At 50.8% G+C, this 13,940-nt stretch overlaps 2 protein-coding genes across 4 annotated transcripts in view; one reads left to right on the forward strand and one right to left on the reverse strand.

The window, feature by feature from the left end:
- Positions 1-403: 403 nt before the first annotated feature.
- On the reverse strand, positions 404-7,701 carry P2RX2 (purinergic receptor P2X 2). 3 transcript variants are annotated; one of them, XM_043976787.1, is made up of 12 exons: positions 7,412-7,596; positions 6,320-6,455; positions 6,039-6,110; positions 5,568-5,643; positions 5,331-5,427; positions 4,574-4,654; positions 4,199-4,337; positions 2,509-2,639; positions 1,067-1,157; positions 925-990; positions 766-843; positions 404-445 (listed from the first exon to the last, which is right to left on the reverse strand). In XM_043976787.1, the coding sequence occupies exons 1-12, from the start codon at positions 7,594-7,596 to the stop codon at positions 404-406; spliced, it is 1,194 nt and encodes a 397-aa protein (XP_043832722.1). The 3 variants fall into 3 exon arrangements, with proteins under 3 accessions (XP_043832722.1, XP_043832721.1, XP_043832720.1); XM_043976786.1 differs by having other exon boundaries at positions 404-508; XM_043976785.1 differs by lacking the exon at positions 404-445 and having other exon boundaries at positions 595-843; positions 7,412-7,701.
- Positions 7,702-8,003: 302 nt separating this feature from the next.
- Positions 8,004-13,940, forward strand: part of LRCOL1 (leucine rich colipase like 1) — a 28,961-nt gene continuing 23,024 nt past the window's right edge. Inside the window, exon 1 of the mRNA XM_043981573.1 lies at positions 8,004-8,029. The gene's annotated coding sequence lies outside the window, so the exon portion shown is untranslated. The remainder of the gene's footprint in view (positions 8,030-13,940) is intronic.

Raw genomic sequence — 13,940 nt, forward strand, 5'->3', positions numbered from 1 at the left:
GGATTCAGCTGGTGGGAAGAGGCGCACAACCTCACTGAGGATCCTTAGTATGGCTGGTTCACAGTAGGGGTCTGAGATGATGGGGGGGGGGTGGGTTTGGAGATGAAGAAAGGCCAGGAGGGTTAGGGGACTGAAGAGTCAGGGAGAACCATCCCTTCCATACCCCAGACTTCTATTCCCTTTAGCAAGGCCCCTGCCAACTTTTAGGTTGTCAGGGAGACAGTCAATGTTGGGGCCCAGATGCCTGCCTGCCTGTGGATCCGAGCTGCCCCTCAGTGCTAGCAGCATGGGCCCAGAGACCCTGTCTTTCCAGGGAGCCGTGGGCTTCAGATGACCCTGTGGCCCCAGTCGGGGCCTCAGTCTCTAAGCAGAACAAGGAAAGGGTGGAGACGGTGCTGGGCTTTCAGAGCTGGGACAAGCCTTTGGGTTCCATGGGTAGGGAGTCCTGTGAAGAAGCTTGTGTACTGGAAGGCCCTTGTTCTTTATTCGCGTCTTGGGTTTCCACCATCTGCTTGGACCAGGGGCAGAGATGGAGTACAGGCTGATGCCCAGGCTTGGGCCAGAGATTTGTGTGGTGGGGCTTGGGGCTCTGGGCTACTGGCCCCTCTTCTGTAAGTCATTTTCCTGGGGTCCTTCCCTGAGCCTCAGTTTGCCCATCTGTAGCAAGGGGAAGTGGAACTCTGGCTTGGAACTCTGGCTCTGACCTGTAGAGCTGGGTGCGGGGCAGAGCCCAAGGGAGGGAGAGGGCAGGGGAGTAGGTTGTACCTTGTCAAACTTTCTGTGACTGTAGATCTTATTCTTGTTCATGAAGGTCAGTAAGATCCAGTCGCACAGGAAGGAGCCCTTGAGAGCAAGAGGGGAGAGGGTCGGCCTAAGTGTTCTGCCAGCCCTGCCCTCCCCAGCACCCCAGGGGAAGACGCTTACCACTCCAATGGAAGTCAGGGCTGTGGCAAGGTTGATGATGGTGGGAATCAGGCTAAACTTCCCTGCCTGGTGGGAAGAGACATACTTTTAGCTACTGCCTCGAACCCTTCCTTCCCTTAAGCAGTATCATTTGTCTCCCTACCTGTCCGTGCACAATAACATCAATTCGGATCCCATAGGCCTTGATGAGAGTGCGGGAGGCTGTGCCGTTGTGGTCGTAATACTTGGCAAATCTAGAATGGAACAGGGCCGAGGGTCAAACACGCCCCCTGTAGATCCATGTGCCCTCACAGATGACATCCAGATATGCCCTTTGGGTAGTGCCTAGGAGGTCCATCCCCATCCCTGTACCCAAGCATTGGGCTAAGGTTGGAAAAATGGACTCCTGCCTTCTGGTCTCTCCCTTCTTCAATCCATCCTCTGCCCAGCCACCAAAATGGTATTGGCAACCGGACCTGTATAGGTACAGGTCTTGGCCACGTCACTCACAGGACTCTTCAGTGATCCCCTGCTCCCTTGGGGACCTTTTCTTGGCCCTTCGTGGATCTCACCAAAAGCCAGAAGCTGCCTTGCTCCCTGCCTTCCATCTCCACCCCCGGAACACACTCTCTCTGCAGCTCTACCTCTTACCATCTCTGGCTTCCTTCAAGACTCCACTTTGCCAGTCCATCAACAAGCACTAATATTAAGTGCCCACCATGTGCCAGGAACCCCTCTTCATTCCAGTGCCTTCCTCTTTTAATCCTTTCCTATTTACCCTGTACATATTGTATATATGTATATATTAGTTTGTAAGTCTTTTCCCCCATTAGAGTGTAAGCTCATTGAGGGCAGGGACTGTCTTTTGCCTCTGTAGATCCATGGTGCTTGGTATGGTGCTTGGCATATAGTAGGCACTTAATAAATGTTTATTGACTGATTACCTACGTGCTAGGGATACAAACACTCCCTGCTAACAAAAAGCTAGTTTACTGAATCTGAAGATGTAGTGATCAACAGCAAACACTTAGCAAATACCTATTGTGGGTCCTGCACTGTGTGGGGCCAGGGGATATAAAACCAACACAGAAATAGACCCCACCCTCAAAGAGTTTACATTCTCCCCAAGAACAGCTCCTCTAGCACCTACAGAAGCTCCTAATTGATAGTGTTCTCTCCTCGAATTATGTATATGCTTGTGTTTACACATCGTAGTCCCACCCCCAGTAGACTGTAAGCTCCCTGAGGGAAGGGGTTGTTTGCTTTGTTTTGTCTTGGTATCCTCAGCATCTGACACATGGTCACTTAAACACTTGTTGGGTGGGGTTGGATTGAAAACTGTATTGACCAAAATTGAGGTACAGACTCTTCCCTGTCCCTCTTAGGAGGCCCATAGTATTCCACTTGTCCCCTTTTGTCTTTTCCCAGAAGGAAGAGTCCCAGCCCTTGGGGATCCTTCCACCTTGGCCTTAGGCCAGCCCTAGTCTGCTGGTGTGGGTGATGAGCCCCCCAGTGGGGTGTCCCTGGCTGCTGTGTGCTGGCTGGGCAGGCAGTCAGGAGACCGTGTCCCCAGGGGAGCTGTTATTGGGAACTTCCAGGGCACACCTGTAATTGTAGCCTGAGGAAGCCTGGATGTGCTTGGGGTCCAGCCGCCGGAAGGAATATTTGGGATTGCACTTGGACTCAGATAGGTCCAGGTCACAGTTCCAGTTGATAATGACCCCGATGACTCCACCCTGCAAAGGAGAGGAGAGGCACTGAGATTGCAAGGATATTAACAGCATGGTGGTACTGCCCCTTTGAGGCAGAGCACTGGGGTTCAAATCCCACTTCTCACCCACATTCCCTCTGTGACCCTGGACAAGTCACTTAACCTCTCTAGGCTTCCCTTTTCTCCTCTATAAAGGAGGGGCTGGGGGCAGCTAGGTGGCACAGTGGATAAAGCACTGGCCCTGGATTCAAGAGGACCTGAGTTCAAATTTGGTCTCACACACTTGACACTTACTAGCTGTGTGACCCTGGGCAAGTCACTTAACCCTCATTGCCCCGCAAACCAAACCAAAAAAAAAAAGGGGGGGCTGGACCAGACACCCTCTGAGGTCCCCTCTCTATGACTAGAATGGAATGAGGGTGCCTTATAAGAAAGAAGGATGGTGTTTATGGCCCATTCAGTCCTGCATCTAGAGGAAGCAAAAAGTTGAGGAGTGAGGGCTAGGTTGGACCTCATTATGTAGGTTAGTCCTGAGAAAGAACGCATCATGAAATCATAGATTTGGAGATCTCAGAAGTCATCTTGCTCAACTCCCTCATTGGGGAGCTGAGGAATGAGGAAGAGTGCACACACACACACACACACACACACACACACACACACACACATACACATGAAGTGACTTGCCCAGGGTCACACAGTAAACTAAAGATTTGGGATTCAAACTCAGGTCTTCTAACTTCAAATCCAGTATTCTTTTCACTGCACCACACGTGGAGGGTTGGCCCATAGATTGATTGAGAGCAAAAGTCCCCCCTCACCCCAGCTCTTCCTCTGTCCGCCTTCAAAATTTTCCATGGCTTCCTCAGCCCCCATGGAAGCTGGTGGGCCAGACATGAGTGCCAGCTGTCAATAATTCAGCAGGTGTCACCTATACCCAAGTTTGCCAGACAGATCACATTTCTCTTTCCTCAGCAGGCCATCTTCTGAGAGAGGAGAGACTCAGTGACCCTCCCACAGGGACACAGATCCTCCTCCTCCTCCTCCTCTCTTTGTTGGGGCTTTGTCTGCATTGGGTGCCTTTTACTGAGCTGATCAGAAATCCCAGGGGAAAGATACTGAGGAGCACTGCCTGTGGTCTCCATGTTTCCATCCTGAGCCCCTGGTCTAGTGGGTTACTGAGTTCCCAGTCCTGCCCCCCAACCTTCTACTTGATTCCTGAGCCTCCTTCCTGTTGTTCCATTGCCCCCAGCCCATATACTCTTTACTTATATATTTATTTTTTTTGGCAGGGCAATGAGGGTTAAGTGACTTGCCCAGGGTCACACAGCTAGTAAGTGTCAAGTGTCTGAGATCAGATTTGAACTCAGGTCCTGAATCCAGGGCCAGTGCTTTATCCACTGCACCACCTAGCTGCCCCAAGCCCATATACTCTTGAATTGGAGCCTTCCCCTCTACTCCTGAGCCCCCAGTCTCATATTTTGGAGCTCCCATTTCTGTGATATGATCCCCGTGGCCCGCACACTACTCCTGAGTCCCAAGCCTCAGTTCCAACCCTTCCCCCTCTTCTCCCCCTGCCCCAACCTTCTGGGCCAGCTCTGTGAAGTTCTCTCCTGCCTGTTCCACAATGAAGCCCAATTTAAATATGGGGCAGTAGAGGTCGGTGTCAGCATTGAAGGTGCAGTGTTTCAAGTAGCCATCATCTTGGTCCCTGATGTTGCCCCTGGGAGATGGAGGAGGAACACGGTGGAATTGGGACAATTCTCTCCCCTTGCTCCCAAGTGGCCCAACTCCCCTAGAAGTTGGGGATGGGGCAGAAATATTTCCTCAGTCAGAAGAGCCCAATCTCATCTCCAAGGTTGGTATCATGACACACACACACCCCCATATGACTCTCCCCTTCCCTGCCACCACCCCATCCCCTGCCTTGGGCCCCTTGACAAACTATTTGTCTCTTACTTAGAAAATTGGAATTTGGGGTAATGTATGCTGTTCTTGATGAGGATGGTGAACTGTGGGGCCATCTTCCCCAGGAACTCACTGAGGAGGAAGGACAGAGAGATGAAGAGTGAGGGTCTCCCTCCTCACATGGAAGAGTGCCGCATCCCTAACCATGGCCCTGGGGGTTGGGTTTGCAGGATCAGATTTACCTCCCCTGCCCAAAACAATTATGTCACTGCCACCAGCTCACACCAGACCAAGGTAAAAGAAAGTAATTTGCTCAAGACCCCACATCAATGGCAGAGCTGGAACCAAAAGCCAGGTGTTCAGATGATAGGACTTGGAACTAGAAAGGACCTTCCATAACATCTTGTTCAACTGCCCGATTTCACAGATGAAGAAGCTGAGGCTCAGAAAAGTGACTTGTCCAAGGTTTTGCAAATAGCAGAGCTAAGATTTGGGCCCAGGTCCTCTGATTTTTCTTGTCAACTTTAGGAATAGCCTTGATCTGGTCAAGAGGTGCCTTGGCAAAATAGAAAGTGGGCCAGAAAGTGGAGGAGACAGAGGACTGGGGTTCAAATCCCACTTCTGACACCACATATGTGACCTTGGATAGGGTATTCCCCTTAGTTTTCTTGTCTGTAAAATAAGGGGGTTGGGCTAGATGTCCAGAAGGCTCTTCCTGAGTGTGATGGGGAAGGGCCAGGGCATGGGTTAAGGTGCTTCTGTAGGAAGCAGGCAGGAAGTCTGGGGGATGATGAGGGTGCTGGTGGACCTGACTGCTGCTCCATCCTCCACGGGGCACCAGGCTGACACCTCACATGTCTTCTTGGTTCCATCGTAATAGGGAACACAGCGCCCAGTTTTCTCTCCTAAGGAAACAGATAGCATGAAAACTTGGGGTAAAGGATGTGAGGATAATTGGGTCCCTGAAAGCAGGTACCCAGAAAGCAAGGGAGTCCACCTCTCAGCCTCCCATGCTCCTGTCTGCACCAGGCTTAGGCGTACTCACCGTTGCCCAGCATGTCCATCTCCCCAGCCATACAATCATTGTCAGAGAAGCAGGTGGCATTACGAATACGTATGCTCTGGAGGACAAGAGGAAAGGTAAACCAGGGGCCACGGGAGACAGCTGGGCTACCGACTTCTGAGTCCCTTTATCCACCCCTTTCTGTAGGGCTAGAAGACACCATCTCCTAGGCCATCATTTCACACCTTATTTTGCAGATTAGGAAAGCTCAGAGAGGAAGGAAATGTCTTGCCCACAGCCCTACAGGTAGTTAAGTAGGAGGAATTTGAACCCATGTCCCCTGATTCCAAATCTTCCCCCTCTAAGTAGGACAAGGGCCCCTAAGGATCTGTCATGATGCCTTCTATTCCTTCTTCCCCTCCTCCACCTTTTTAGTCCCTCCCTTCTGATTTATTGCACCCTTCCGACCACCACCCCACCTAGATTCAAAGATCGGTGCAGCAGAAAACTCACTTCAGGGCAGGTTCCCAGGGTCTGCGAGGGAGTAATTTCTGCCCGAGTGATGATGGTGAACACACTGCCCCCCTAAGCTCCAAAAAGGAGAAAGAAGGGTCATGGGGTGGGGTGGGGGGCTGGCAACTAAAGCCCTTCCCTCCTTTTAGCCCCATCCTTCTTAGACAGGACAGGACAGGGGAGGCTGGCCCCGCTGGTAGGGGCCAAAGGACTTCCCGCCCTCAGGAACCAGACCATATTGCTGGGAAGAGGGGGGGTCGGTGGCCCACAGAGGTCCTCACCTCAGGGGGTTTCACATACTCTTCTACATCCCATACTTTGTCCTGGGACTTGGTGATACCCTTGACCTTGGTGATGACAGAGCTCTCAGGCCCGGTCTCACTGTCCTGGTAACCTTTCTGAATGATGAATACATACCTGCCAAGTAAAGAAAGCCCCCAGGCCTGCTCAGTGCTCCCTCAGGGACACCTGAGGCTGTCCCTCCCACTGCTGTCCCCATCCAGAGCCCTTTTTTCCTAGCAACATACATGTGGGAGGTCCTGGAGGGGGGACTGGCCCAATAAGGACTTTTCCCTAGGCCTGGCCCACTACCATTCTGGGGTCATTTCATTTTTTGGACTCTAAAAGGGAGGACACTGGGTCTGGCCAGCTTCCTGAGCCCTTCTCTCCCACCAACCTCGGGCATCCTTCACAATCAGCTCTTTCCCTTCTCTGTATTCGCCCTGTTCTGCCCTCCCCAGACTGTCTCACTCCCCCTCTGCTTCCAGCTCTGTCCCCTTCCCCCATCCTTGTTTTCTACCTGCTTTCTGACTCTCCTCCTACCCCCTCCTGCCCCCCCCCCCAGTCTATTCCTTCCTGCTGCCTTCCAAGTCCCTACCCTGCCTTGTCCCTGCATCTGTCCCCCCTGGTTCCCCTCAGGTTTGTCCCTTCCTGCCCCGGCCCCGTTGGTCCCTTCCTTTCTCCCCACATCTGCCCCTTCCTCTCCTGTCCCTGCCTACCCCCCCCAGTTCTGTCCCCTGTGGCTTCCCCCAGGTCCTTCCCGTCTTGCCCCTCAAGTCTATCTTCTGCAGCCAACGGCCGCTCCCCTGCCCACCTTTGTCTTCTCCTTCCCCCCTCCTGGTCTGTATCCTCCTGGTCCTCCTCAGTTCTGTCCCCTCGTGTTCCCCCCACCCCCGGCCCTCCCTTTCCTGATCCCCATGTCTTTCCTCTCCTGCACCCACAGGCCATCTATCCTCTCTCGCCCCCCCAGGTCCATCCCCTCTTGCCCTCCCCTAGGTCTGTTACCTCTTGGTCTCCCCACTCCCGTCGGTCCCTTCTTGACCCCTCCCGCCTGTTCCTCCTGCCTTGCCCCCTCCCCCAGGGCCCGAGCGCACCAGACAAAGTAGAGGAGGATGAGGAGCTGCACCGCGCGGTAGATGAAGCCCAAGTTTCTGTTCTTCACCACGATCACCTTGGGGGTCTCGTAGTCCCAGAAACCCCAGAAGACGTTCCAACAGTTCTTGGCCATGAGCCGGGCGGAGTGCTCCTTCTCAGGGGCTGCTGGTTCGGAGGTGGCCATGAGGAAGTGGGGCGCCGGGCCCCGGGGCCCCTGCCCCTCCTTTGCCGGGCCCGGGGCGCAGGAGCCACCCCTCAGTCCCTGGGCCCCCTGCGCCGTCAGTGGCATGGGCCGCTCGCTGCCCACCAAGCCTCTTCTGCGTTTCCCAGCACACTGGCCGGTCCCTCCGGTCCCAAAGTGCCTTGGCCCCCCCCCTCTTCGGGGCGGGGATGGGGGAGCGGAGATACCCACGGCAGCCACGCCCCCTCCCGGCCAGCCACCGCCCCTACACCTCCCTGCAGGTCGCCTCCCTAGCCCGGCCCCGCCCCCCCGCCCCCCACCCCTGGCCCGCAGCTGGGAGTAGGAGGAGATACTAGGCTGGGTACCGGTGCCGGGCCCCGCTTCCCCGCGGCTCTGCCCCTTTCCCGGACTGTACATCCCGTGCTAAGTAAAGCAGGTAAGGCGCCTTTGGCACGGGGAAGACTGGAGGATGGGGACTTGTGCCCAGGAATTGCACTCTCTTCTCTAACTCTTAGGCACCAACCCTTGTGCCCACAAGCCCCGGGGAACCGCTTTGCGGAGTCCTGGGAGGGGCTGGCCCTGGGACGGGGGATCCCAGGAGAAGCCATCCGTGCCAGTTCGCGCCACAGGAAAGCACCCGCCGGCGCCCCTGTGGCAGGTCAGAGACGGAGCCTTCTTCCAGTCCCCTGCTGCGTCCCTGGGAGACCCGAGTGAGCAGTATTCGGGCATAAGGCGCGGACCGTTCAATGATGGTGGGAATGGGAGACACAAGGCATCCTGGATCGTAGCCATTCGGAACAAAACAGAACAAACTGTCCACTAGCCGGCTCCCACTTAGCTTCCTCCGGGCCCTCCATCTGAGGGTGGGAAGCACTGCTGGCTTGGGGCGTGAACAGGGGTAGGGCAGGGGGTGACACGCCGCCGGAGCAGTTTCTCCCTGCGTCTTCTAGGAATCCTCTGCTCTAGAGTTTAAAGAGGGGAAAGAAAAAACCCGCAGATTCCTCTGGCTCCCCCCCGATCCTCCCCCCACTTCTGCCACCCTGGGTTTTGGAGAGCAGAGCCCAGAGAAGAGGCGATAAGGAGAGAGCAGAAAGTAAGGCTGGGGAGAAGAGGACCGTGGGGCATGAGGAGGGCCACAGAAGACCTCGGAAGCTAGTGCTCAGGGGAGGAAAGAGTATTGGATTTGGAGGCGGGCAATCTGGGGCCGAACCCCAGGCGTGGCTCCTGCTCCCTGGGAGAGACTGAGAAAGTCATTCTCTGGGCCTCGGTTTCACCTTCTGTAAAACGAGGAGGGGTGCGTTTGATGGCCTCCGAGGTCCCTTTCAGCTCCAAGTCTAGGATTCGAGCATCTCTTGCTGTTCAGGTTTCAAGTATATGCTTTTGTTTCTTTGTCTGTAATATAGATAAGATCGGGTATTACATAGTCTCATGGGGCCATTGTGGGGATAAACTGTTAGCCCCTCAACGGAGTTATACAGTTTTCCCCAGTAACCTAGTGCAGTAATAGCAAACATGACAGTGGATAAAGCACCGTCCCTGGATTCAGAAGGACCTGAGTTCAAATCCGGCCTCAGACACTTGACACTTACTAGCTGTGTGACCCCTGGGCAAGTCACTTAACCCACATTGCCCTGCAAAAAAATTAAAAAAAATTTTTTTTAAGTAATAGCAAACATTAGTAAACTATCTAGTATATATAAGGTTGCTGGGCATATGATCCCTGCCCTCATGCAGCTTACATTCTTTTGTTTTCCTTTTCTTTCTTTCTTTTGTTTTTTTTGTTTGTTTTTTGCGGGGCAGTGAGGGTGAAGTGACTTGCCCAGGGTCACACAGCTAGTAAGTGTCAAGTGTCTGAAGCCAGATTTGATCTCAGGTCCTCCTGAATCCAGGGTCAGTGCTTTATCCACTGTGCCACCTAGCTGCTCCCTAGAGCTTACATTCTACCCGAACATAGCTATGTTCATTTATTCTTTTGGCCACCATCCTATCATCAGGCAGACGAGCAAGCATTTATGAAGCACCTATTGTATACCAGGCATTTGCTAGGTGCAAAGACAAAAATGAAACGATTCCTGTCCTCAGGGAGCTTACTTTTTATGGGGGGGAGGGGAGACAGGAGACACCATATGCATATGTAGGTATATGCAAAATACATACAAGGTAGTTCTGGCAGGGAGGCACCAGCAGGTGGGGTGATCTGGAAAGTCTTCATGTAGAAGGTGGTAATCAAGTGGAGCTTGGAAAGAAATGAGATGAGTGGGAGGAGGGAGGGTCTTTTAGGAATGAGGGAACAGACTGCACATAGGCATGGAGGTAGGTTGAAGAGTTATCAAAGCTTCTAAGGTCCTGGTCCGGCTGTTTAACAAAATGAAACTTTCCATTGGGAGACAAGGATGATACAATACTTTCAATTTCTGTGACGCATTTCATGAAATTTCCAGGGTACATGGAGAGCTAGAAGAGAAACTTTTGGTCCTTTTTAAAATTCTCTTTCTTTTCCTGCCTTCTCCAATTTTGGGGGGACAGGGCAATGAAGGTTAAGTGACTTGCTCAGGGTCACACAGCTAGTAAGTATCAGGTGTCTGAGGCTGAATTTGAACTCAGGTTTTCCTGAATCCAGGGCTGGTGCTTTATCCACTGCACCACCTAGCTGCCCCCACCTTCTCCATTTCCTATTCTTTCTCAAACCCTCTTTTTCTCTCTCCCTTTCTCTCATCCTTTCTTTTTTTCTCCCTTTCTTCCCTCTACCCCCCCCCCCCGCTTCTCTCTCTTGGTCTCTCTTCCTTTAAAAAATTAAATGTTTTATTTAAAACCTCACTGACCATTCATCAAACAACTAAATTTGCCTCAGTATCTATGTTCAAATCAATTGTTTTCAATGCATGAAGTATCGTAGCATAATTTCCTTGCCTCCCTCTAAGTCCTTGGCAGAATTCTCCATTCTCATTTGCTTTACTTCCGGTTATAATTAGCCCTTCTTCCATTCCTCTGGTTTTGCTTTTTAACATTTTGCATTATTTCATAAAGGTCTCTCCAGATCTCTTGGATTTCCTCAGACTTGCGAGTCTTAATTGAATTTTAACCTCTCTCTCCTCCTTCTCTTTATCCCTCCCCCCACTTCTTTCTCTCCTCTCTGGAGCTCCCTCCCTTTCCCTTCCTCCTTCCTTTTCTTCCTTCCTCCTCATCAACAAGTCTTTATTAAGGAGGTGTCGGGTACTGTTCTAGGCACTGGAGACACAAGGGCAAAGATTCCTCTTCCTTTCCCTTTCCCTCCTCTCCCTCCCCTTCCTTCTCCCTTTTTCAGTGTGTCTTTTCCCTTCTTTCTCTCCCTCCTAGTCTTCCCTTTTTGGGTTCTATCATTTCTATGCCATTTCTATTCCTACAACTACTTTAACAACCAAACAAAAGCTCAAGTCTTCATTAAAAGCTTGGAACTCTAGGAAATCTCTCCTGAGCCTTGAATCATGCAGCAAGATCCCTGCTCCACTCCTGCCACTTAGGCTAAGTCACTTGCAGGACCTCGAGCCTCTCCCAGTAAGCCAGCTCTGCTCTCACCCTCCAAAGGCACTGCTTGAGAAACTCACAGTTGCCCAGCAGTGAAGCAGACAGGGAAGGTGATCACACTGTGCTCCTGATTACAATCCCCCCAGAGACTTTTCTGTCTGATTAAAGAAGCTGAAGGGATGCTATGGGTCCTGAGAGAGAGTCTGCCCCAGCAACTGGTATGGAGGATTCTCGACATCTTTGTATGATTCTGGTGAGAGACAAACTGAGGCTGTGTCCTCAGTGACAGGTGAGAGAGAGACAGTGAAAAGGAATGATAGAGGTGGAGGGAAGGGGAAGAGGAAGGGTGGGATGGAAAGTGCAGTAGTGGAAGCAGCCTCTATCAGGGGATGTGCTGCCTGCCTTGAGCCTGCAGAAAGGCTCTTGAGCCTGCAGAAAGGCAGGGTGTCAACTATATTAATTATCCAGCAAGGAAGTGTAATATCAAGATCGTTCCCCAGATGAACTATTCAGGCTAAGGGTGGGGTTTTTTTGTTTGTTGTTTTGGGTTTTTTGTTTTTTTTTTTGTGGGGCAATGGGGGTTAAGTGACTTGTCTAGGGTCACACAGCTAGTAAGTGTCAAGTGTCTGAGGCTGGATTTGAACTCAGGTACTCCTGAATCCAGGGCCGGTGCTTTATCCACTGCGCCACCTAACTGCCCCTTGTTTGTTGTTTTGTATGATTGTTGAGAATGGTTCTCCCTATTATGATCCTATCACTGAGTTCCAACCTCCATTTCTGTTTTTGTTTGTTTGTTTGTTTTTTTGCAAGGCAATGAGGTTTAAGTGACTTGCCCAGGGTCACACAGCTAATAAGTGTCAAGTGTCTGAGGCTGGATTTGAACTCAGGTACTCCTGAATCCAGGGCCTGTGCTTTATCCACTGCTCCACCTAGCTGCCCCCTTGACCTCCATTTCTGACTTGAGCAGGTTCACCTCTCCTTGGACAGCCCAGTGTCTCCTCCCCCCACGCCTGGGGACTTACCATGTTGGTGCCAGAATTCATTTGTTTTGTTTTCTTTCTTTATATTTTATTATTACCAATTACATGTAAAAACAATTTTGAACATGACTTGGCTACTCTCAGCAACACAATGATCCAAAACAACCCCATAGGACTCATGATGAAAAATACTGTCCACATCCAGAGAAAGAACTGATATTGTCCAAATACATGCTATTTTTCTTTTTCTATCTTTCATTCTTTCTTTCATTTTTCCTTGTTTTCCTTCCTTCCTTTCTTTCTCTCTCTTGCAAAAAATGACTAATATGGAAATGTTTTACATGATTGCATGTGCATAACCTATATCAGATTGCTTACTGTTTCAGGGAAGGGGGAGAGGGAGAGAGGGAAGGATAGAATTTGGAGCTCAAAACTTAAAAAAAAACTACAAATGTTAAAAAATTGTTTTTACATGTAATTGGGGGAAACAAAAATTAATATTGTTTTCAAAAGTCCACTGCTCTGGGGCAGCTAGGTGGTGCAGTGGATAGAGCACCGGCCCTGGATTCAGGAGGACCTGAGTTCAAATCCGGCCTCAGACACTTAACACTTACTAGTTATGTGACCCTGGGCAAGTCACTTAAGCCCAATTGCCTCACCAAAAACAAACAAACAAATAAATAAAAAATAAATAAAAGTCTACTGCTCTTGCCCAGACAATGGACACAGAACTCCTATTTGGCTCTAGTTGTACATGTACATTAAATGGACAGACTAGAAGTCTTTCTCAAAGGCCAGGGAAAGCAGGGAAGAAAACCCCTTCAAGGGTGCCAGGGTGCAGATCATGGTCCCATGGAACTCCACAAAGGGGTGAAGGCATGCCAGGCATTAGTCCTCACCCCATTCCTCTCTGTGTCCCTAAATGAGCTTCTTCCCCACCTCCTCCATCCCCAAAGTGAATAATCCTCCAGAAAAGATAAGAGAGCATGGCAAGGGTACAAGTCATCGCATATCAAAGGCCCAGGTCACACCTTTTGCAAACCCAGTTCTCTCAGGAAACGTATCTCTAGGCAGTCAGACCTCCCTCCCTACCTGTAGTGACCATATACACTTATGTCAGACTCTGTCCATGCCTCTCAGCTGGGGTGTACACCTGTCATGCCAGCAGGAGCCAGAGCAAAAGTTTCAGGTCCCAGCTTCTGGTCTGCTCATTCACATCCATGCCAATCTCCTCCAACTCCACATACCTGTTGGCATCTGCTTACATGGCATAATAATAAAGAGGCTGAGAAGGGCCCCTGCTCAAGATGTCTTGCACTCCCCCCATCTGCTCATAGACATTCCTTTTTCAGGGAACAAAGATTTTCAAGGCAGTTACACGGCACAGGGTATCGAATGCTGGACTGGCTGTTCTGGAAGAGACACTTATTGTGTGATCCTGGGCAAGTCACTTAACTTCCCTTGGTCTCATTTTCCTCATCTGTAAAAGGGGACTAACAGTAGCACCTACCTCCCAGGGTTGTTGTGAGGATCAAATGAGATAACTTAAGGAAAGGGCTTTGTAAACCTTAAAGCCTGATATAAATACCAGCTATTATGAAAATTAGACCTAAGACACAAAGCTCAAAGGGTCTGAAATCAATGTCCATTGATTGGTGAACAGCTAAACAAATTGTGGTAGATGAATGTAATGGAATATTATTGAGCTGTAAGAAATGGTGGGTACAAAGACTACAAAGAAGTGTGGGAAGACTTATGGGAATTAATGCAGGGCAAAGTAATCAGAACCAGGAAAACAGTGCACACCACAACTATAGCAAAGTCCATGGAAAGAACATCAGAAACAAAAGCAAAGAGATTGAA

Source organism: Dromiciops gliroides, chromosome 1, assembly GCF_019393635.1.
Source record: "Dromiciops gliroides isolate mDroGli1 chromosome 1, mDroGli1.pri, whole genome shotgun sequence".
Classification (NCBI taxonomy): domain Eukaryota; kingdom Metazoa; phylum Chordata; class Mammalia; order Microbiotheria; family Microbiotheriidae; genus Dromiciops; species Dromiciops gliroides.

Excerpts from the sequence above, each read along its gene's own strand:
- P2RX2 (XM_043976785.1), bottom strand. The coding sequence starts at position 7,701 with ATGCCACTGACGGCGCAGGGGGCCCAGGGACTGAGGGGTGGCTCCTGC. Across the intron at positions 6,111-6,319 it reads AGTATGTGAAACCCCCTGAG|GGGGGCAGTGTGTTCACCAT; the intron begins GTGAGGACCTCT and ends TTTGGAGCTTAG. Across the intron at positions 1,158-2,508 it reads TCCTCAGGCTACAATTACAG|ATTTGCCAAGTATTACGACC; the intron begins GTGTGCCCTGGA and ends GTTCCATTCTAG.